The sequence below is a fragment of the Nanorana parkeri genome, unplaced genomic scaffold, assembly GCF_000935625.1.
Source record: "Nanorana parkeri isolate BGI_ZX_2015 unplaced genomic scaffold, ASM93562v1 scaffold2, whole genome shotgun sequence".
In the NCBI taxonomy this organism is placed as follows: Eukaryota; Metazoa; Chordata; class Amphibia; order Anura; family Dicroglossidae; genus Nanorana; species Nanorana parkeri.
In genome coordinates, this window is record NW_017306270.1 from 1,183,500 (window position 1) to 1,208,220 (window position 24,721).

Sequence of the window (24,721 nt, forward strand, 5' to 3'; positions counted from 1 at the left end):
GCTCTGCCTCTAGCTAGGCAGAGCCAGCTGTCACTCACGCAGCTGGGTGGATCCCGTCATCTAAGTCGGGATCCGCTCCAGGTGCGGCGTCTCAGTATACCGCAAGCTGTAGCTCGCGGTATACTGAGCTTAGGGTAACGGGAGGACGCTAGTTTGTGTCCTCCCGTTACCCTAAGGAGAACTATGGGGGAAAAACACTGACCCCATAGTTCTCCTTTAATTGTTTTTTTTTGTTTTTTGTTTTTTTGCAGTGTGGATGCTCTTCTTTTTGGGCTGCCTTACTCCCTGATACATGTTTTTGTTATATATCCACCAATGGATAAGACAGCCGTCATGTTTCGGGGGGCAGACATTCCCTCTTATCAGGGCTTTCAAATTATATCAAGAGTCTAATGGACTCCAAGCACAAAAAAAGATCCTGAACAGATGAGGCTTAAGGTGCCCATACACTGCTCGATTCTCGTACGGAAATCCCGCGATCGTACGAGAATCAGTGTGAACGAAGACGTGCGACTGTTTCTAATGTACGGTCGCACGTCTTTTGTCTAAGGTGCATGTTAGAAAACCAGCCGAGAATTGTACGATTTTCGGCTGGTTTGAACAGTGCTCGGGAGACAAATGCCGAACGGGCCGGTGTGCGCACGCGCACACTGCCCGTTCAGCATTGCGGTCATCGGAAGCCCGCCCCTCAGGGGGGCAGGCTTGCGATGATCGAGAGTGCGATCTGCCTGTCCAAGATGGGCAGATCGTACGTTTTTTTAATCACTTTACAACCATCGCAAGACTAAGGTCTTGCGATGGTTGTAAAGTGTATGGCCACCTTTAGCCAGGGGATGAAATGGTGGAAGTTCCTCTCATTAGCAGGGTGCACTGGCTAAGAATTGTCCTGGAGCTTTTTTATGGTGTTTGGAGACCATTAGACACTTTGATGAAACTTTGAAGCCCAGATGATGTCATTGAGGATATAATAAAATAATTTGGACTCTCAAGATGGTTGTTTGGCGATTTTGTTTTAGTATGACTATGTGTGAATTTCTCAAATTTGGCGACCCCAATCTTTTGGGGACCCTCTATTTTCTGGAGTGCTGCCGAACCCAAGCTATTAGGCTCGACAAAAAACTTGTTTCTTGCTGCTTAAGGATCACTGTCAGCCCATTTATATGTTATATTTGTCAGTCAAACACAACGGATTGAAGGTGATTGTCAAATTGGAACATCTGAGAGTGTGTTTTTCAAGATAGCTTTTTTCTGCTGGCAATTCCCCTCGCAGAGTAAGCTTTGAACACAATACGGTTCTATGCATTATTAAATTTACACAGCACTAAGAAGCCTTCTGATAAATGTATTTGCACAACATGTTTTTATTTCCTGCAAGCACAGTGGAATAGATGAGAGTGGAAATAAAAGATTAGAATAAGTCCTGAGTCATAGGTCAGTTCCACTAGTGTATGTCCAGCTATTCTTTCCATAGATTAGGGGATACTGGGAGACCCTGTTAACTATTTATTTCAGTCCTGTGTTCCTGTTGCAGATTTTCCTCCATGTCCTGCCTGGTGAAACCGTTGTCACATTGACAGTAAGGGTTCATTCACACCATAACATCCCATGATCAATGTGTTTAGGGCACGTTATCTCACTGTACCACATGCTAGGGGGTGCCCATTTAAAAAAGCATATATTCGGGCGGAATGGGCTGCCAACACCATAACACAGATATTAATGGATCTGCAGATTTTTTTTTTTAATGTAACACATCACAGGGCACACATGGGTTATCCCTATGTATTGTGGTGTACTGAAACACATGTGTATTGTGATTAACTGGTAGACATGTGCGATTCGTTTCGTTCCGAATCGAAATTCGGACAAATTTTCGGAAATTCGGACATTCCGAATTACAGACATAACGAATGCAAACGAATCCGAATTTCCATATCCGAAATTCGGTAGCGTTAGTACGAACGTTCATTTCGTTTTCTGTTCTTATTCGTTTCTCCTTCTTCGTTTCGTTCGTTGGAGCAAAGTGACATTAGAGAAGGAGAAAAATATTTTTTCCCCCTCAAATGTCACTTTTGCTGCAAACGAACGAAACGAATAAGAAACGAATAAGAACAGAAAACGAACCGAACGTTCGTACTAACGCTACCGAATTTTGTCCGAATCCGAATTCCGAATCCGAATTGACTTTCACACCCGAATCCTGAAAAACGAAATAACACAAATCCGAATTTAAAACGAAACTAAACTAAACAAATTTTTTGGCAGTGCACATGTCTATTAACTGGCATTGTGCTGCAATGCACAACAGTCAGTTTGGTACATTGCAGTTGCCCATAGTACAGGCTACCACAACGCACAGTTCTCGGGAGAGCCCTAATGTGAAGCAGTGTGTTTCATGATTTGAGATTTAAAGTGACATTAAAGTCAGAAATTTGTTTTCCCCTTCCCAATCCTGCTGTAGGGACTTACCATAAATGATGCCTCTTTATGCGATCATCTTCTTTACTTTGCTTTTTAGCTGTCCCTCCAGCGCTGGTGCGGGTCTCCGATCCAGAGCTGACTCCTCTGCCCTCCTCTTCTCTGATGTCCCACGGAGTATGTGCAGGTGCACGCTGCTTTATAGACTTACCATGTATCTCTCCTTGTCTCCCAGTCGAACATCTGAACTGCACATGCGCCCGCCCCAGGATCCATTGCGGCCGCCCGAGACTCTTCAGATGTTGGGATGGGAGTGCGTGGCGAAGACACAAGGTAAGTTTAAAGCCTTTTAAAAAGTTTTTTTTAAATGTTTTTGCATATATCTACTGATTGAAAGCAGAAGATATATGCAAAAACCACTGAGGGTTTAATAACCCTTTTTAAGTCTGCTAATGTTTGAGGGTTTTTAAGCCCCCCTGTCACACCTGAGCAATTTGTTGCGTATTTACGAAAGTACTACACCACTCAACATGAAGAATCCTATTATTTTTTTAGTGGCACCCATTCACACCTAAGCGTCACTTGTTTGCCTGATGAAGGAACCACATGCAGTTTTGAAACGTTGGTGTTCATTGTGATACTATGTTCATCTGATGTCAATAAAGTGAAATTGGGTTTGCTGGTGACCTTCTTCTTTTTGTTCCATGCAACGCAATCTGCTGGTCATTACAGCACTCTTTGAATAATTCAGAGAGGGGTATCGGTCAGGAGGGTGATGTGACATCTCTAAAACTTAAAGCTCGTCACTCAAACAAGTACATGAGCTTCTTTCTGGGCAGAGTCAACCATTTGGGCCCCATTAGACTTCTATGTTGGCGCCTGCCTTTTTTTCTTGCCTTGTTACTAGATTTCCATTAGCTAAAAATAATATTAAAAAAAAAAAACAAGACGCTAAAGCCTAAAGAAAAGTGCAAAAACACGCAGAAAAAAAGCCTGTACTAAAAGAAAAAAAAACTTGAAAAATGCTCAATTTGAAAATGTGGCAAAGGCCCCAGTGACAATGGATTCCAGCATTTGATTAACCACTTCCCATCTGGAACAATTTCTTAAGTTTTGCACACATGATAAATTCAGATTTTTTTTTTTGGCTAAAAAACTGCTTAAAGCCCCCAACAGTGATACATTTTCTGAAAGCAGAGGCCCTGTAGAGTCAAAAAAATATTTTTTTATGTTGTACGATATTTGAGCAAATGTTGACCAAACCAACATTTTTAGGAAAAAATACGCTAAAATTAATTTTAGTGCTCACGAACACACATATAGTACCCCATTTTTGTGTAAAATATAAAAGATGGGGTTGTATTGGGTAAATAAATACCAAACATGTAAAGCCTTTAAAATACCCATGCCCGTGAAATGGCAAAAAACGACTGTATCCAAAATTGGCCATAGGCGACACCTTAAAAACTTCATTGCTCATCAGTTTAGGGTTATCAGTGAGCGATATCATTAAAATGATTGCTCTCACTCTGACATTCACAGCGATATGTAACATGTTTAATGGAAGAGTTTTTTTTGCACACTGGCCACTGTCATGTCCTGTGTCCTGCCTGTTGACATCACTGGTTGCCAGAGGCTGGGCAGGAATCCGGCCAGAGCACCCAGGTCTGCAGAAGGCAGCGTCACTTTTGTGCACACCCTCCTAGGGGTCACTGTCATGCACTCAAGCCCCCGCCCGCCACCAGTGACTGTCACAGGATTCTTGCCAAGATGAAGCGGCTACAGTATGCATGCCCATCTGAGCCCGACCAATCAAGCGGCTGAAGACTCAGAACATGGAATAAGGTGTGGAGAAAGATAAAAACAGAGGAAGGCGCTGGCATTGCAAAACTGGAGGGGATCGCTTTGGCAGGTAAATCTGCCCCAATGTGCCAATCAGGACCGTCGCTGCAATGAGGCCTTAGGCGGCATCTCTTTGGGTCACGTGGGCACACTACCGCCTCCTTTACAACCACAGCCGGCGTCCCACCCAGCTCCTGGCAAGCAGTGATGTCAGTGGGTGGGATGCCTGCCAGAGTTTGCAGAGACACCACCAGCCCCTTAACATGCACCAACATCGTATCCACCAGAGTTATTGTGCACCCCCATCCACTTAACGCCCCCCCAGGTAGCGTTTACCACCAGCACCGCAAACCTTCCCCCACCTTGGTTGGCGAAAAGTCTAGGGACACCGTTGGTGCTAATATGCTGTGCATACACAACCTACTGGGGGGTCTTTTATTATTTAATAAATACATAATAAAGTTCTAACGAAAAAAAAGTCATGATTGTTGCACCAACGCCATCACCTTCCAGCGCACAGCGCTCAGCACGGCTTGCTGGTGTGAACGGACCCTTAAGGGTGCTTGTATGAGATTCCAGTGATTGGGATTCATTGCTCCCAGTGATCCTTTGTTGGCTTGCTGGGGATTGTCTTGCTGCATCCATCGCGTCCTCCCAGTATAATGAGGGGGCGGTGACGTGCGGTGTCAGGCTCCGCCCACACCCTCCGAGCTCGGCTCTAGACGGACGTCCTCGTCTCCCCATTCTGAGAAGAGACGCTTTCAGCACCCGGGACAGCGGCCGCGCCTTTCAGCACCGAGGACAGCGACGGATCAGGCCGGGTGTACGGAGCTCAGCACCGCCGGTGGCCGGGGAGAGCGGACGGATCATCCGGATACAGACCCTGATCCGATACAAAGTATCCCACACCGGAAACAGCCGCATCCGGTTCCCAGCCCGATCTTCCCGGACCGAGCCTCCGACCTGCGGAAACATGGCCGAGGTGAGTCCCGGAGGCAGCTCTGCATTCACCTAGGCTGGGTGAACGTGCCGGGGAGAAAGTTTTCATTGCTGCGGTATAAGGCGGCGATATTACCCATAGACTGTCTGTAGGATCGGCATTGGAGTCATCACATGCGGCTCAGATCTCAGCACTTCTCTACTCATTGAGCTCATTGAATTCGGGTCCATTTGTATCCATGGTCATTGTTTTATTTGGCATCTTCCTGCAGTGTATTGCTGAACTCTGGGATGGGAGATCTTGTGTGTTCTTCCTGGAATCTTGGTGAGCTTTGTGTATTTCTTCCAGATCTGTGCAGTGATCCAGTGTGAGACTTCCTGTAATAAAGACCGGTCACTGCTGCTCTCTCTCCTTGTGCAGGGTGACTGGTCTTGTATCCGCCCCCTCCTGTAATATAGACCTATCACTGCTGCTTTCTCTCCATGTGCAGTGTGACTGGTCTTGTATCCACCCTCTCCTGTAATATAGACCTATCACTGCTGCTTTCTCTCCATGTGCAGTGTGACTGGTCTTGTATCCACCCTCTCCTGTAATATAGACCTATCAGTGGTGGTTTCTCTACTTTGCAGGGTGACTGGTCATGTCTCCACCCCCGTCTTCTAGTATAGACTGGACACTGGTGCTCTCCCTCTCTCCTTGTGCAGGGTGAGCGGTCCTGGATCTCACCCCTCTTGTAATTTTCTGCAGGCAGCCTATAGTGGGTGGGTCCTGTTGGGTCTCTCCCACAGCTCTGCTCTCTGCTCAGACTATGTACAGCACAGTGAAGATGTCACCGCTACTTTGATAAGGTTTGCAAAGGCGTTTGGTGCACAAAAAGTTGATTTATATCCGTTGTTGCTATTATGGAAAACATTCAAAACCCATCTCGGAAAAACGAGAAAGTACCCTTGCAGTGGGGTTAGCCCCATACACTGCAAGGGTTAAATGCTTGTTTCTGTCTAGGGGCTGGAGGAAAGCAGATTTATTTATCTGATCACCACTCCCACCAGTTCCCACCTTGCAGCTAGATTCCTCCCCGCAGCCTCGTCTCCCCTGGGCACCGGCAGCCTAAGGATCACTGATGTCATCATCTCTAATGCAGGTTCTGTAGACCTGCATTGTATGTGAGGATGCCAAGGGACATTCCAGCACCCGAAGCAGAGAGGGGGAAGAGAAGAGTGCTGACCGCCGGGGAGCAAAGATCTGGTGTTCCTAACTCCGGCCCCTATACAAAAATTAACACTTAACCCTTGCAGTGCGGGGAAAGCCCCAGAACAAGGATACTTTGTTGTTTGCCCAGAGATGGGCTTTCAAAAGAAAGTTTGTTTGCCCAGAGTTAAGTTTTAATTCTTAACAAGTATTAAAATAAAAGCTACACATAATAACTTTGGTCGGCATAGGAAAGGGTTAAAACCCGTTGTCAGGTTATACAGCTATCTGTGCTCAGAGTCACCCTCTCTATATTTTACTGGTGACCACCAAGACAGGAAGTGATGGGAAATCCAACATTTTATACTTCCCAGTAGAATTAGAGGGGAGGGGAAATCTTCCAATGAGCATACCTATTCTGGTGACAACTCACTTTGCAGATCTTCCTGTTTTGTCTGCTGAACAGGAAGTGAAGTGAAATCTCCCCAGCAGTGGCTTCACAAAGGGGGGGTGGGGGTGCAGCCCGCACCCGGGTGACACCATAGGAGGGGTGACACCAAAATGACTGTCAGGCATTTTGGTGTCACCCCCTCTGAAAAGTCAGGCACTCGGTCATGAACCGAGAGCCCGACAGTTTCGGGAGAAAGGAGGGGACCCGGCTGCATACCTCATCCCGCCGGGTGACTGTCCCCTCCTCTCTCTGCCGACGTCCATCACCTAGATGGCCGCCGGCAGGTATCAATAAGGTTACCGCACATGCGCGCAGTGATGTCACACACATGTGCGATGACGTCACAACAGGGTGTCACCCGGTAACCGCTCCGGGTGACACACGGCCTCGGGACTCCCCAGCTCACCAGCAGAATGCAGCCAGCAAAAAATAAATCAATAATCTATCCAAAACTAAAAAAAGATTGCATTCGTTCACAGTTCAGTGCTTGCTGTAGTATTACACTCCCAAACGTTTTTTTTTTAAATAATGAAAATAAAACAAATATAAATTTCCCAGAAAAGTATTTATTCCCAAGCACTTACAGTCATCTTGTTTCTGAACAGCTCCAACTCTCTCGGCTTGGCTACCCTGAACCCTGTCAAGTAGATCACAAGGGACAGGACAGTCTCCAGCAGCTGTCCAACTACTAGCTTGGATTAGGGTGGAAGTAGTGGTGTGAGGGAAGAGAGGGGAGTAGGGAGCAGAAGACTGGCTTGCCTTGCTGTGCCTGAGTGTTTGCGGAGACACGCACAGCTTACTAGCACACACAAGGGTGGCTTCATAAGACCCTGCGAGGGAAAGGATCCCCCCTACAACAGGATATCAGGACCAGTGCTCAGGTGACCAGCTGATTCTGCAGGAAGCTACAACCTTTAAACAAGAAGCAACATCCATTGTAAGAGATTTCATCAGCATTTGAAATACCCTAACAACCTTTTGACTTTACTATCACTTTAAATGAGTAAATAGAAGTAGTCACTCGCACTCCAAAAGTAATAAAGTCAATAATGTTTAGTGACTGGGATGATACACATCTCCTAAGCAACGTTTCGGGACCATGTGGCCCCTTCCTCAGGCAAACTGTTTGCCTGAGGAAGGGGCCATATGGTCCCGAAACATTGCTTAGGAGATGTGTATCATCACAGTCAATAAACATTATTGACTTTATTACTTTTGGAGTGCGAGTGACTACTTCTATTTATCCATACTTTGCGGAGGCATCCGTTGTCGCTGCTGCACCCCGCCCTGTTGCATTGGGCATTGGGTCAGGAGTGTGATGGGACATGAGGATTAATTATCACTTTAAATGAGAACTCCCTGCTCAGTAACTGTTTTGTAAAGTGCAAAATATTGCATTTTGACGAGTAACTAGGACGTTTTATCAAGAGTTGCCGCTGGTTGTGTCCTCACCCTTAGATGTGGTTTACTTCTATCACAAGTCTTCACAGTGATTGACTTTAACATTTGCAGAGAATGCACCGAGATGAACCCCCGGAATAGGAATGCCGGTACTGCTCAGCTTGCGCTGCCTATTACCGTACTATGGAAATACATTCTAGACGTGGCAATTTGTGAATGACATATATTGGTGTGCAGTTCCCTGCATGCTTATCAACATTCAAAAAGTTGGGAAGGGGGGGGGGGGGTGTTTTGTAGATGCCAATGTTCATATATTACTATATATATTTGCTACATTCACAGTATATATAGTATATGATTTGCCATTTACCCTTAGACTCAAATTTGCATTTCCATGTTTTATTCTTCTGTTCTTGTGGTAGACTTTCCAGTCATACAGAACTGGTTGGAGCTGTCATCCATAATCCTATCTGTGGGGCATTGTAAACTGCCGGACTATATCATTTAGTCACATGATCATTTTCTTTATTGTAGTCATACCAGAAATTGTAAGGAGAACTCCCTGAACTCAGGATGCCCTTTCCAATCCAATATTGGCCAGATCAGGGCATCCTCAGGGGAACAATCTATCAAATGTGTTGGTTGTCTTTGCCAGACCACTGGTGGCCCCCTCCCCTCTACAGATAAGGTTGATGCTGAGAGTTTTGGGTGTTCCTCCCCTCCTCTATAGTTGGTATGCATGTATACACATTGGTGAAATGATTATTTCTTGGTGCAGTCACTCAGCATTTGGAGTGTTTTACCAACATCTCATGTATATAACAATACACCTTTAGAAATTGTTAGAGGGGGTATGCCTTCAGGCATCAAATGTGTAATCCAAATAAGTCTTTGCCTCTTAGATTATATTTTTATTAGCATAAACGTGTTATGTAAAAGTAAATTTCATATCTTTTTCCATTGTCAACATCTAGGGTGGTGCTGTGTGTGAACTTTAACTATTTTGATGCCTCATATCCACTTTCTATTGTCTGTATCTTGTAGTTTTTAATACAATGCCCAGCACCATTCATGCATAGAACATTCACACTATAACCTGTGGAATGTGTGTGGGATGAATATGCATAAAATATTCACAATATATCCTGTGGAATGTATGAGGGATGTATGTACTTGGACTATTCACACTATACCATGTGGAATGTATGAGGGATGTATGTGCATAGACAATTCACACTATACTCTGTGGGATGTATGTACATAAAGCATTCACACTATACCCTGTGGAATGTATGTGGGATGTATGTGCAAAGAACATTCACACTATACCCTGTGGAATGTATGTGGGATGTATGTGCAAAGAACATTCACACTATACCCTGTGGAATGTATGTGGGATGCATGTGCAAAGAACATTCACACTATACCATGTGGAATGTATGAGGGATGTATGTGCATAGACGATTTACACTGTACCCTGTGGAATGTATGAGGGATGTATGTGCATAGACGATTTACACTGTACCCTGTGGAATGTATGAGGGATGTATGTGCATAGACAATTCACACTATACCCTGTGGAATGTATGTGCTTAGACCATTCACACTATACCCCGTGGGATGTATGTGCTTAGACCATTCAAACTATACCCTGTGGAATGTATGAGGGATGTATGTGCATAGACAATTTACACTGTACCCTGTGAAATGTATGTGCTTAGACCATTCACACTATACCCCATGGAATGTATGTGCTTCGACCATTCACACTACACTCTGTGGAATGTATGTGGGATGTATGTTCATGCCATAGACCATTAGCACTATACCCTGTGGAATGTATGTGGGATGTATGTTCATGGCATACACCATTCACACTACTGTATACTCTGTGTTTATTACTGTTAAATTTTTTTTCTGATTTGTTGCTTTAATTTAATCCTTTTTAAGCCCGCTACATACTGGCAGACCTTGTGTCAGTTCTGACCTGTCAAATCAACATTCATCCAACAACTGTGTAATGTGAAGGGCTACACATTTTTGTAAAATCGGGTGGACAAATTTATATAGAATTCAGGAGACATCCTGGCATAACCGGGAGCCAGCAGAATTTTGTTTAGGAGCCAGTTCCATTCAAAACAACTAGAGAAAAACTCAAAAGGTTGGGCGCCGGTTGTTACTTTTTATGGGTCATTGAAGGCTTTGGTGTACTTCACATAGGTTAGTGGGGTGCTTTTGGTTCCATTTAAGTCCACCTCACTTTAACTTGTCTTGTAAGCCCTCATTCACACTGGAATCGGCCTGCATGTACAGCTCCGTGCTGTGTGCATGGCCGTATCTAGCAGCTCCCGGGAAGGACAGGTGCTGTGTGTGATTAGTACGCAGCCCCTGTCCTTCTCTATGGGACTACGCAGCCATATGCCCCTTTTGCTCACTCGCCCTGCACGTCCGTGCAGGTGCGTGTGAGCCTACTCGTACGCTGACAGGATTGATCCTGTCTGAGCCAGGAAACACGCACCCCTACCGACCTGCACTTGAGGTGAGCGTAGGGGGGCGTATGGCAGCACAGTCCCATAGAGAAGGATGGGGGCTGCGTACTAATCTCACACAGCACCTGTCCTTCCTGGGAGCTGCCCGATATGACCGTGTACGCAGCACAGAGTTGTACGTGCCGGCCGATTCCAGTGTGAATGAGTGCTTATACTGTCAACTTATACTACTCAACTGATGGATCTGTTCATTAGATTAAAGTGAACCTGTGATTTTGGAAATATGGCAGCTGCTGTTGCTGACTAGTTTTGAAATGTTCAGGTTCATGGGCTCTAATCCTGATTTTAGCTTTACCAGATAGTCACTGACCTAAAGCAAGCATGCAAAAAAAGTAAAGTCTTTAAAGTCTTGAAAACTTGACATGCATGCTTCTTCCAGAGACTCGCTAGTAAGGGAAGCCAGCAACAGAATCACAACTAGACATGTGTGATTCGTTTCATTACAAATTACGAAATTCGGACATTCAGACACATCCGAATTTCTGAATCCTAATGCATCGCAATGTGTCAGAATCCGAATCTCTATTTGCGAATTTCATACCCCGTCTGAATTTCGTTTAAAAACTAAACTGAATCGGACACGTGACTTTTCTGGACAATCAGATGTGTTTTTCGGTTTAATGCATCCGAATGGGTCTGAACAGGAATTTTCGTTATGGCAACATAGGAGCCATATACAGTATACACATATAATACTAAAGCTAAGGATCCCATACCCCAATGGCATGCGGGATCCGAATTTTCGGATTGCATTCAGCAGCTCCCAAATGCCATTGAGAGCCTCAGCTTTAGTAATACTGTATATGTATATGGCTCCCAGACCCCAATGGCATTTGGGAGCTCCCAAATTAAATACAGAAATTTGGATCCCGAGTGCCATTCGGGTCTAGGAGATTCAGCTTTAGCATTAATATCTGTGAATGGTTTTCTGTGGTATTCACAAAGAATATTCGTAAACTTATCGGAAACTAACAAAAATTTGGATTTCGTCCGAATCCGAAACCCAAACCGAATTGAATTTCGGATCCGAATGCCAAATGCCGAAATATCCGAACCGAACCAATTTTTTCAGCAGCTTACCCCAGAGCCAGAGTCTTCAAAAACAAGATATCAATGCCAGCTCCTATAGCCCCATGGGTTCTCTTTAATGATTAGTAGAAGTCCAGGCATTGGTAAACTCTTAACACTAGTAATGAGTGGTAATGAAGCTTCTGTATTCTCTCTTTCCACCCCATATTTATTCATATTCATAACTTGTTCCCTGAAAAGGGCTGGACAAATTAATATGGGATTCAGGAGCCAGTCTCACCAATCAAGGAGCCAGCAGGATTTTTTTTTGTAGCCAACTCCATTGACAACAACAAGAGAAAGCCTCAAAAGTTGGGCAAAAGCTGTAAATTTTAAAGAACACTGGTTACCTGGCTCCAGGGATTCATCCAGCCCTGGTTTAAATGAGAACTATGAGGTGAGTGCTTTTCACTCACCTCATAGTTCTAGCCGACCTGTGACAATGAGACTGTCACAGGTCGGCTCAGTAGATCGGGAAGTGAGTGAACACATACCGGCGTTTGCTCACTTCTCGATCCTGTCACAGCTCTCTGCCGTGACAGGGGAGGGGCTGGATTCCTCCCTCCCTGCTCCGATCCTCCAGCTCTGACTGGCGGAACGGACTGGGGAGGGGGCGGGTACAGCTTGCTCTGCCTCTAGATAGGAAGTGTCAACTGTCACTCACGCAGCAGGGCGGATCCAGATATAATTGTCGGGATCCGCTTCTCTGCGGGGTCTCAGTATACCGCGAGCTGTAGCTCACGGTATACTGCGGCATCCCAGCCGGTATACTAGGCTTAGTGTGACGGGAGGACGCTAGTTTGTGTCCTCCCGTTATCCTAAGGAGAACTATGGGGAAAATCCCTAACCCCAAAGTTCTCCTTTAAGGTGACCACCTACAGTTCTGTGTTAGTTATTTTTTCCGTGATAACAAAAAAAATTGCCCTGACGAAAATGTCAAATATGTTTTTTCTCTTATTTTACATTGAAATTACCTGTATAGGAAGAGTTTAGAGCACTGACAGAGTATTGAAATCATATTCATGTGGCCATTGCAGATAACATTTTAAATGTGTATCTCCGGAGCAGAAAGCTGAATGCAGATAAAAGTCATACATACAAGGCAGATAGAAGCTCTCATAGAATGGCTACAGACGTGGTGGAAACAAATGTGTCAAATGCTTCATATCCAAGCAGTCTATCCTTAGTGACGGGTCCCTATTAAACCAACTATATCTTTACAAAAACAAATTCTGTGTAGCCTGAGCATAGTGTTTTCATACATGATCGTTAATGTTTAAGTCATTGCCTTGAGCTGGAGAGCAGTAATATCTCTTTCTGTCAGATGTTGTTTATCTACACGAATCATATTGCATCTATCCTGCTTTCAGATGCCTTCAGGAAAACAAACAGCATGTGCATGGAAGAGATAATGACAATCTTACACTTGCTCTGCACATAGTCTTCAAGGAAGCACCAGAACCAACATATTGGGGTGTCCATTTGTCTCTTGCCAAATATTTCAATCAAATAACAGAATATCGGTGGTTTGGCGTAGGCCACCTCCACAGGGAGGACATTCTCAATGTCTCGATGCACACACAACATGTGCACTAATTTCCATATATTAGCATTCATAATGTGAATCATTTTTTTTTTCTTCAAAGCATTTAACAGCGAGTCAGCAAATGGAATAAAGTGGGTGAGCTGAGTGAGAATGAATCTATTTTGGGGATAAGAGTGGGAGGACACGTTCTAAATGTATCTTCGAATTGGTTCTCTCCTGTGACTCATGTGCTCGTTCGGAAGCTTGACATGTTAACAGGACCTCATTACAATTATTGTTAGCGGCTCTTTTAGATTTGCTGAATAGTATATCCAACAGCTGAATTATAGGGTTGTCATGTTTGTTCACTGGGTCTGGGGAGAATAACCCAATTTGTTTATTGTAACTGAATTATGTATGTAGGGGAAACAATTGGAATGTATGATTCACCAGTTCCTATGAAGAAGTCAAAATTGTTACTTTTCCAACACAGAGCATATAAACGAGGTCACTGACCTGAATAGAAGTTTGTTTATTATACAGGTAGTTGGGGAAAAAATAGTATCTTTTTGCCAATTTTTATCTGTGAAGGTTCTCATTCATCCAGGTCATGGTATATCTGTAAAGAATAAGTCAAGGCAACTGGACTTGCTGTATTGCCTTGATTTATTTTTTACAGAATTTGCCAATTTACATCATAAAGACGAGATGCATCTTTCTATCTCACCGCTGCTGACTCAGATAAACTTTGACCAGTGTGTGACTCCATCATTCGGCAAAAGTCAGTTTTTCAATGGACTTTTGTCAAATGAATCAATACAAAAATTCTCAGCTGAACAGTGACAGCCGCTGTTAGCATACACTAACATGACGGGGGGATATTCCCCCAATTACTATATTTAGCATGAATGGGGAAATTGAGCGCTGGTGTATGGCCTTCCTGGTGTGCTTGTGCAGTTATCCAGTCCCTAACTAAGCCTCTTGATAATTAAAAGGCCCACGTTCTAAATTCCAGTTTTCAGTATCTGCAATTGAGTTGCTCTCCTAATATGTATTGTTCCTGCTTGTTGTTGGGCAAATAGCTGTGTAGCTTCTGTTATCCTGAGAGCTTAGCAGGAAAGACCCAGAAAGCTATACAAGCTATATATCACTCTTTTTTTGGCCCACGAGTGTGCCATTTATGCCTTGAGGAGCACATACTGATATATCATTGGTAGCTATTTGGGCAGGCCAGGAGAACAAAGAGATAAGCCAAAAGGCTGCATTTGGTCTCACAGCTGCCAACTGGATAAAGCTGATGCACCTATGTGTATCCATTGGAATACATAGAATATTGGTCTAGCTAAACAGACGGTAGACAAAAAAAGAATCACCTGATGTTTAAGAGGTAAACAATGAGCACTAATTTACATAAAGCTCCTTTTACATTCTACTCCTATTTTCAACAACAACAATATTACTAATTGTTCACTTTATACTCACCCGTTTTCCAGGAACCTCTCCAGTTTGTACATGTGCTCACTTTGTCAGATTTGGCATTGGTAATAGGCATGATGCGCAACACAAGTTACTAATTAGCGGCTTTGTCTGGGTAGTTCTGGCAAAAACACTGGGTTTTAAGAAGTATGATATTTCAGAACCTGTCATTTGTACTTACAGTCTACTGAAGTTAACTTTGCTAATGGTTGCATAGTAAACTTTTCGCTTGACAGGGAAAAATAGAAACTTTATTTCTGTACTTAAAGCAGGGGGTGGACAAATGTGGCATTCGTGAGCCTGTCTGTACAATCCAGGAGGTAGATGGATTTCTTTAGTAGTCATCTCCATCGACAACCATTAGAGAAAACCACAAAAGTTAGGAGCCAACTTCAATTTTCGGGGGCACTGGCTACCTGGCTCCTAGGATTTGTCCAGCCCTGACTTAAAGTATATGTACACCCTAACTGAACTTCTCTTTTTTGCTCCCTTCTTGGTCAGTTAATGCGAAACTCCGGGTAGGATCTTTTATGAGAACTTATACAGGTCCAGCTTGGCTCAATGTAAGTATCCGTATTTGATCTCTGAAGGGTGCAGGGGATGCTGAAAATCACTTTAGTAGTCAGTGCTACATACAGTGATAGCTGGTGTCTTCCAGCTGCCGCTCCAACGGCTTCCCCTCTGCACACTATACACAGGAAGTTGCTCGCTGGGCACCGCCACCATTCGGAAAACACCTTGTTTTTTTTTCTCTCAATAAATACAAGGCATTCTCTGATTGGGTGAGGTGGCGTCATTTGCCTCTCTACTCCATTTGCCCAGCAAATGACCCTCTGTGCTCAGTGTGCAAAGGGGCAAATGCTGGAAGAGACCAGCTATCAATGTATGGCGTGTAGACCAATAAAGTGATTTTTTTTAGCAGCCCTCCAGAGATCAGATAAAGATACTTAGATTGAGCCGAGTTGGAACAATGTAAGCATCCATAAAAGATCATTCCTGCAGTTCAGCTTTAAATATACCATGGAAAGTGTTTTTGTTATATCTGTTTAATAAGTACAAAATAGACTTGCTTATTCTGCCAGCACTCTTCCAAGCTGATAAAATCTTGTTCCCTGTGATTGTCCTGTACTCCTATTAGTTCCATTGTTCCCAGCTATCTCTGCTGACCACAAAACACTTCCCCCATGGTGTATGGTAGGCAGGGGTGGTGGAGTGTCCTGTCCTAGAGTGAACATGGTGCTACTCCATGGATAGAGTACAATGAGTGAGCATTGTCACCCTAGGGCAGGAAGTATGTTACTGGTGGGATCACCATCCAAAATCCAAAATAAAGGGAACAAAGCCTGAAAAAAGGACTAGTGTTGGTACGAGAGGCCTGTTTTTATTTTTTACTCTTGTAGGAACAATTTCAAATAATAATACCATTTCATATCATTCAAACAGACAGGAGAAGAAGCAATGAAACATCCTAACAGACATAGCTATGTTCAGTTATTTACCAGCCAATAACCCCTTTGGGATCACCAGGGGATCAATGACTGAAGGGCAATACAAAAAAGCTATTGATTGCGTGTGCTGCAAATCCACCACTAGTACATTATGATTTTACATGCACACCCATATGGGTGACGTGTACGTTAAGTTTTTGCAAAGACCAAGTGTTCATCAAATGCCTACAACCAGATATCGGTAGGTTTTGCTACATGTATCAAACGGTTTCCTTCCGGGAAATCCAATTAAGTGAAACTCTTGACAATCTTAGTAGCAGAAACTGCTGACCTCTCCAGTGTCTACACTATGCCTCTCAGCCCCCTTTACAGGCAAGCAGAGGACTTGGTCATTTAATAATGTTTCCCTGTTAGAGCTGACAGGATGCGGAAGATTTCAAGGCATGACCTGAATAAATAAATCATAAGTACTATGTAAGTAGCATAAAATATTCAATCTTTTATTCTCATCTAACACCACTGCTGGCCTTTTTTTATTCCTAATTAATTTAAGGAAGAATGTAAGAGACAAGATCTGAATAAAGTCTGAGACAAGAGACTTTTTTCTTTTCCAAACCAGCAGGTATCAAGCTATCAACAGGAGGCATTTTAATTGCTCATTCTGTATTGTTTATATTTTCAAAAAAATGGTTTATATTTACTGTATTGTAACACCTTTTATCAGCTGGGCTTCCTGCACTTTTATATGCAGCCTTTCCAGTATTCCTTAGGCTAGCTGTTTTGTAAAAAAACCTGCTGAGATATTCACACTGTTCCATCTTGCATTTTTGTTTCAGAAAAGAGCACAGCGGAGTTTAAAAAGCCTTGTTCATACAGTCATGCAGAGTCCTGTTGTGTGCTTATGGTGTCTTCCTGAAAATCTGATTTAGTTTTTTTTGTCTTTTCTATTTTCCAGATGCATAACCTACAGGAGATGAGGAGAAGTGCCTCACTGGCTACCAAAGTGTATATACAAAGGGATTACAGCGAAGGAACAATGTGCCAGTTCCAGACTAAGTTCCCACCAGAACTTGACAGTCGGGTATTGCTGCTTTATAATGATTCATACTGAAGTCATGCTGCTAACAGTGGAGTCTCTGTTGACCCTTTTCTTATATTAAAGCGTATGTAAACCCCAAAACAAACATGTAATATATTGCAGTGTACCAATCCTGAAGGGCCCATTCACACCACATGCATTGGGGCTGCACTGGACGTTGTTTCCAACACAGCCCCAAAGCAAGACCACGCCATTTGCCTTGTCACGGATAGACATCTTTTACTCCACTGCATTGCTTTGGGAATGCAGTGGTGTACCCTGAAAAAAGTATGACATGCCTTCCTTTTTTTTATAGCGGCAAGATGTAATGCATAGCAACCTTGCGCCCGGCTGTGCCTGCAGAACTGAGTGAAATGTTACTAGTGACAGTAAACACAGTGCAGTGTGCCAGGGTTGGCGCATCAGCACTGTGTTGTGGACTGCACACCAGCCACTGTGCATTTTGAATGGACCTTTAATTTGGTGGCTGCATTAGTTTTCATATATAGGCTTTTTTCCCCTTTATTTTCACTTGGTGATCCAGTCCGTAACCGAAATCCTGTCTAAGGCTATGTTTACTACTTGGTGTTCTGTGAACGTGCACAAAACACGCACGTTCATGTCAAAAATGCGCAAACCGCTTGTGGTGTCAGTACTTTGTAATGGCATCCCAAATGTGGCCAGGAAAACTTGTGTTTTTCCTGTGCATGATGATGTGGACAAACACATGGTGAAAAAAACATGGTACCCCATGTAGAAGAATCTTCTACATGAGCTACTTTCCCACATTTGTCATATGTGTGATACCTATTGAAATCAGTGGGCCATGCGTGGTAAACATAGGAAAAAATGGACACGACCACAAAGGTGTGAATAGGGGCTTAGGGTGACTGCACTCAATGGAATGAACAACAGAGCCACACTTGGACAGCAGCATTCTCACCCTGTAGAGAGGGTGGTCTTAGATGCACTAGGAGATTTAGATGGACTTGACTAACAAATTAAAGTTGAACTCCAGCTAACGCTTTTTAAACAGTTACACATTTTTTTTCTTGGTTTTTGGGATGAAGGTTTTACATACTGAATAAACCATTCTAAGCCCCTACGTCAGTGTTAGATGGTTTGTCTCATTCTCTAACTGCCACTTTTGCTGGACAGCTTGGTCTGTTAATGAAAGATGGAAAATAAAAGACTTACAGGGTTATTCACAAAGGGTGAAGAGTTTGGAGAAGGCAGGAGAAGGGAACAATCTAGGACAACATAGCTGAACTGGAGAATTTTTCCAAATCAGCTATTTTGGCCTAGACTGTTCACTTCTGCTGCTTTCTCCAAACTCTTCACCCTTTTGTGAATAACCTTGTAAGTGGCCAGATCACCAGGATCTCTTTCCTTTATTTTCACCTGATCCTCTCTCTTCTCACCATGCCTGTACAGCAGAGCCCCATGGACTTCTATGGGACTCATCTACCACTGCCTCCCAGCCAGGAGACAGAGACAGACAAAGCCCTATTCAAGGCAATGTAAATAATAATCTGAAAATGTATTTCAGAAAATCACTCAATCAGATTTCAATTTGAATTGAAATCTGAATTCCAATTGGGCTGGAATACTGGAAATGGCCATTGCTTTTACTTTAAGTACAACTGAAGCCAAAACTTTTTTTTGTTTTGTTTTGGGTAGAGTAAGTATGAGATACAGCTATTGGCAATAAAATATTTTGCTTTTTCAACTTATGGTGTGCTGGTGACATTTTTCTATTGTTCATGTGTGGCGGTGCCATCCGCAGTCATTTCAAGCACCCATCTTCATCAAGTGGGAATCCCGGTAAGGAGTGCGGTATGGTTCCTGTTTCTGCTGTACGTTTATGGCACATGATAATGTGAACAGGGACTACTATCTGTGTCCCCGTTAGTCCCCATTCACACCATCGTGTACCGTGAACACACAGCAAACTCGGAAAAAACAAGCGCTTTGGCACGTGTTCATGGAATGCATCCAGAATGTACAGTGCACTTGCTGTGCCATTACTACTTAATGGCACCCCAAAAGGTGGCCGGGGAAAAAGCACGAAACTCATGTAGCAGATTTTGCCACAAGAGCCCCTTTCGGTGCAGTGTTGTCACCCATTAAAATGAATAGGGATGCACACCAAATGTGGGAAACAAAGCCCCGTGAACATGTGGATCTGCTACGAGATGGTGTGAATGAGGACTAAAAACTAGACAGCTGTTTTACTACCTCTCCACTCTATCCAGAACTAAAAAGTTTTGTCTTCAAATAAACCTGCAGATATAAGCAAGTGTAGCAAGTTTCATTCATGACATCAAAAAGTGGGCTGCAATGTCAACGCCTCTAATGGTTTCTATCCCTATATTGTAATGTTGATGTGCGTGTTAACAATCCATGCCAAGTGTTGCCATATGGATATTTTCTCTTTCCAGAGCCATGGTACAAACTGCATCTGTTCTTTGCATGGTCTGTGACATGAATCACTTGTTTGTGTTAAGCGCCGTACGAACGGGGATATATTGTCACACTTATGTCCTCTGTTGATTTACACATTCTATTTTGGGACGCTTGCAAGGGATTTCATGCCTGCTGCTAATGCTGGGAAGTGTCTGGGGTCCTTTAACTGCTTGTCAGATTGGAGATTAGTCATTAATCAATAGAGCAGAAGACTCCAAGGGGGGGGGCATCTTTCTTTAGAGTGGAAGAATAGCCATGGGGGGTCCGAGGAAAGACATCCAGTTCTGCCATTTTTGCTCTAATTACAGAAATGAACTTGGACATACAGTAGGCAGAAATTGCTCCAGAGGAGGACTTTTTAGGAGATGTAAGAACACTCCATCTAGTTAGATGTATTATATTTGACAGAGCAAAGGAGAATACAATGTGAACCGAATTACAATAAGGAAATAGGAAAAAAAAAAGAGTACAAATTAGAGAATTAGAAGTTATGCCGTGAAGGAAAAGAGACATTTATATCATCTGGTGCTGTTCCTGAAAGTATATAGATACCCAATCATAAAAATCTCCTTTATTCTTTATCGCAGTAGTGTCCTTTTCAATCTTTATAAATCTGCAGCTTTCATTAAAGAAGAACTCTGAGCAAGACTTTTCTTAACCCTTGCAGTTGGGCTACCCGCGCACTGCAAGGGTTACATGCTTGTTTTTGTCCAGGGGCTGAAATAAAAATGTTATGCTCACCCTCTCATTGGACTCGGCTGGCCATTAGACTAGTACTTACAGCCTCTCTTCCCCTCCACTGCAGCAGGCTAAAGATCGCGGGGGGACGACAGACCTGCAGGCTGCATGCAAGTGATCTCGGCTACATCACTTGTACAAAACAAGAGCTTACCCGCTGTACATTTAGCTCTGCTTGCCCAAAGCAGGGCTAAATGTAGTAAACAACTACCCGCCTGGCGCCCGGAACTGCATGTCCCGGGCGTCGGGAGATAGGAATTCCACACCCCTGCCGCCCCTCTATTGCCTGCCACCCAAAAGCTGGACCTTGGTGGCCTTGAGGGAAATACGGCCCTGGTAACAGCCGGCCGGCTGCAAGGTTCGAATGAGTATATCTTTGTTATTTTTGCATCTAGACCAAAATGAACACTTAACCCTTGCAGTGCAGGGGTAGCCCTACTGCAAGCGATAAGAAAAGGTTTGGACGGAGTTCTTATTTAAAAAAAAATCCCTGGTGATCCTGCCATGAAGCTCATTGTTCAGGCGCTTCCTCTTAGAGGGTGTCAACCTTCAGTTATTGTCTTCCAATAATTGCAATCCTGCGTTGTCACCTTGTCACATGGGCTTCCGATGGAGACGGTTAGTGATGAGGTGGGGCTTGATGCAAACCCCATTTGCCCAAAGCCACTGAAAATTGTAACCAACGCACCCACTCCCGGCCCAAAAAGTTGTTGGCTGGCGGATTCCCCACCCGCTACACATCACAAAGAAGCAGGGAATGCTCAATTGGTGCAACTGATTGGGCTGGATGAGGAGGGGTGCCAGTCACAGTTAGGAGCAGGCTTGGCCGAAATGGGTTTATACCAAGCCCCAGCTCATCACTAAATACCATGAGTAGTCACGCTGACTCTCATCGTTACAACATTGTCATCATTAAAAAGCCCACTCTGAGCAGTGATGTGCAGTGCTGCTGAAATAAGTGCACATACACAGAAAGTGGCAGACACTTCCTAAAGCATCTGCCACTTCTTGTGTAGGAAACAGTGTTCTTTTTTAAAGAAGAACTCCGGGCAGTTAAAAGAAATTAACCCTTTCAGTGGAGCTATCCCTGCACTACAAGGGTTAAGTGCTTTTGTTGTTCTAGGCTGGGGCATTAAATAAAGATATACTCATCTAAACATTGGTCCCGTGGTAATGACCATACACCTCTGCCTCCCTCTGAAGTCATGGGTCCTTAAACCGCTGGAGACTAGGGGAGAAGAGGCTGTGGGGACCAGTGTAGAGTGCAAGCCGGACTGAGAATCAGTGACTATTTCTCCTTGACTTTAGACCCTAGACCAAAATGAGCAGTTAACCCTTGCAGTGCGGAGTAAGCCCTACTGCAAGGGTTCATTTTTCAACTGCCCGGACGTCTTCTTTTAACATTACTGTGTTACTTACTCAAAGCCTAATCCTTGGTGGCCCTGCTAATATTTAAAAGACAGTTCTTATGAAATATGTGTGTTACAGTCAGTGCAAGTCTTTGTAACATATTTTATTTATGCCCCAATAACTAGTGTAGTGTACCGCTCTGGTGGGTAATTGCATTATCCAGTCAGTGGTCAGGAAAGTAGAATCCTCATTCTGGATTGATACAATGCAGCTGATAAGAGCTTCCCACATTTTTTGGTAGAGACTCTCTTTAAGAGTCCTGCAGCATCTTTGGATTAATGACCATGCAGACATCAGTGCATCCCAAAGCTGCGCCATTACCATTGCAACATGACCATATCAGTTCATATCACGAACGGCCCATTCACACCTTTACTTTGCACTGCAACACACTTGCATTGTGTGCGGTGCATTGTGGTGCCATTCATTGTGAACGGCACCCCAATGCACTCTACCGTAAGAGTACAAGGCACAGCAGTGCACCACAACATTCATTTCATACCATGCATCGTGCTGTGTTGCTAAAATAAGGTCTTATTCATTTATTGATCCACTGTGGTGCATTGGCAGCCCATTCATAATGATTGGACTGCCCTAGCACAACACACAAAGTAATTAACACACTGCAACACATAGCTAAAGTGTGCAAAACCCCCGAAGCTTTCATGAATGCCTTTAATTTTGGATTCATTTTGAATGAGCTGCCAACACACCTCAATGCAACTAAACAGGACATAGAGCATTTCCCCATTACAGCGCACCACAACACAAGTGCTGCCTTAGGGAGCCATTGAAAAGAAATGGCACCATAACTCATGGATCATCATTTCTATTGAATTGAAAACAAGTCCAAAGAAAATAATGGCAAATGAAAATTATGAGGAAAGAAGAAAAAAAAGCTACAAAGTTGGTGTGTGTGCATAGCCAACATACATCTACCAGCATGCAGCTGGAAAGTGTATACACCAGACCAAATGTTTTTAGGACTACTGCAAAGATTTCCAGCATGGGCAGGTAGGCACCATTTTTGGTCAGTTGCTAATATCCCCCATACAGTCCTGAGTGTGACTCATTCTGCATTCCAGTATTAGGCCTTGAAAACTTGAAATTGTTTTATCATCTTAGGGTTTGTTCTTTGGGGATTTGCAGCTATGGCCTGGGTCACTTGATGGCTCCCATTTCGTGTGCCAAGAGCTGGCTCCCACATAGCGGCACATGCTTGGTTGACAGGTTTTGTGTTCTGTTCATTGTACAGCCTGGAGATTTCTGCCTTTGAAAAGTCCAGCAGTTCTGTGGCCTTTGTCACTGATTAAATGCCCCCCCTGTTCGTGGTCTCAATGGCTTTTTCATGGTGTCTTGGGTCATGCTTTAAGTCCTTCTGGACAAAACCAGAATGTAAATGTCCAAAAAATACAGCCAACACCTGTCACTGCAAATGGTTGGTACAGCAAATATTGATGTGTTTTAGTTTTTTTCTATTTAAACAATACTCTATGTGTGTGTATATACACTATATTGCCAAAAGTATTGGGACACCAGTCTTTACACACACATGAACTCTAATGGCATCCCAGTCTTAGTCCGTAGGGTTCAATATTGAGGTGGCCCGCCCTTTGCCGCTATAACAGCTTAAACTCTTCTGGGAAGGCATCCACCAGGTTTAGGAGTGTGTCTATGGGAATGTTGGACTATTTGTGAGGTCAGGTACTGATGTTGGAGGAGAAAGCCGGGCTCGCAGTCTCTGCTCTAATTCATCCCAAAGGTGTTCTATCGGGTTGAGGTGCAGGACAGTCAAGTTCCTCCACCCCAAACTCGCTCATCCATGTCTTTATGGACCCTGCTTTGTGCACTGGTGCGCAGTCATTTTGGAACAGGAAGGGGCCATCCCCAAACTCCTCCCACAAAATTGGGAACATTAAATTGTCCAAAATGTCTTGGTATGCTGATGCCTTAGGAGTTCCCTTCAATGGAACTAAGGGGCCAAGGCCAATCCCTGAAAAACAACCCCCCACCATAATCCCCCCTCCACCAAACTTTATATTTGGCACAATGCAGTCAGGCAAGTACCGTTCTCCTGGCAACCGCCAACCCAGACACATCCATCGGATTGCCAGACAGAGAAGCGTGATTTGTCACTCCAGAGAACACGTCTCCAATTCTCTAGAGTCCAGTGGCGGCGTGCTTTACACCACGGCATCGGACGCTTTGCATTGCACTTGGTGATGTAAGGCTTGGATGCAGCTGCTCGGCCATGGAAACCCATTCCATGAAGCTCTCTACACACTGTTGTTGGGCCAATCTGAAGGCCACATGAAGTTTGGAGGTCTGTAGCTATTGACTCTGCAGACAGTTGGCACAGACTTCTGCACACTGTGCGCTTCAGCATGCGCTGACCCCTGTCTGTCAATGATATCACGGATAGCGCAGTGCAGACATCAGAGTGAAGATGAGTTGATCACCAGCACACACATGCAAGCTTTTTTCTTTCTTTCTTTTTTCGTGCTTTATTATACTGTCACATAATGTCCCAAACAACATTCCGGGGTCACGTAGGGCCCTTTCATCAGGTTGACACAGTGACAACACATCAATATACACATTTATCATGGCCTTCGGTGAACAATCTGCCTTTTGTTGCAGCCAAATATTTAAAACATATTGAAAACATTTATACTGAGATGACTGAGGCACGCATCTGTTTTCTAGACTTTTTCTATTAATGC

The 24,721-nt window shown here is 43.9% G+C and overlaps 1 protein-coding gene across 2 annotated transcripts in view; it reads left to right on the forward strand.

Annotated features, from left to right (window-relative positions):
• Positions 1-5,210: 5,210 nt before the first annotated feature.
• GOLGA7B (golgin A7 family member B) overlaps positions 5,211-24,721 on the forward strand; it is a 35,312-nt gene continuing 15,801 nt past the window's right edge. The window contains exons 1-2 of one of the 2 annotated variants that reach the window (XM_018560220.1): positions 5,211-5,242; positions 17,262-17,387. In XM_018560220.1, the coding sequence (XP_018415722.1) occupies positions 5,234-5,242; positions 17,262-17,387 (135 nt within the window). In that variant the 5' untranslated portion in view covers positions 5,211-5,233. Of the gene's footprint in view, positions 5,243-12,980; positions 12,993-17,261; positions 17,388-24,721 lie in introns of those variants that run through there. The other variant, XM_018560302.1, reaches the window with a different exon arrangement.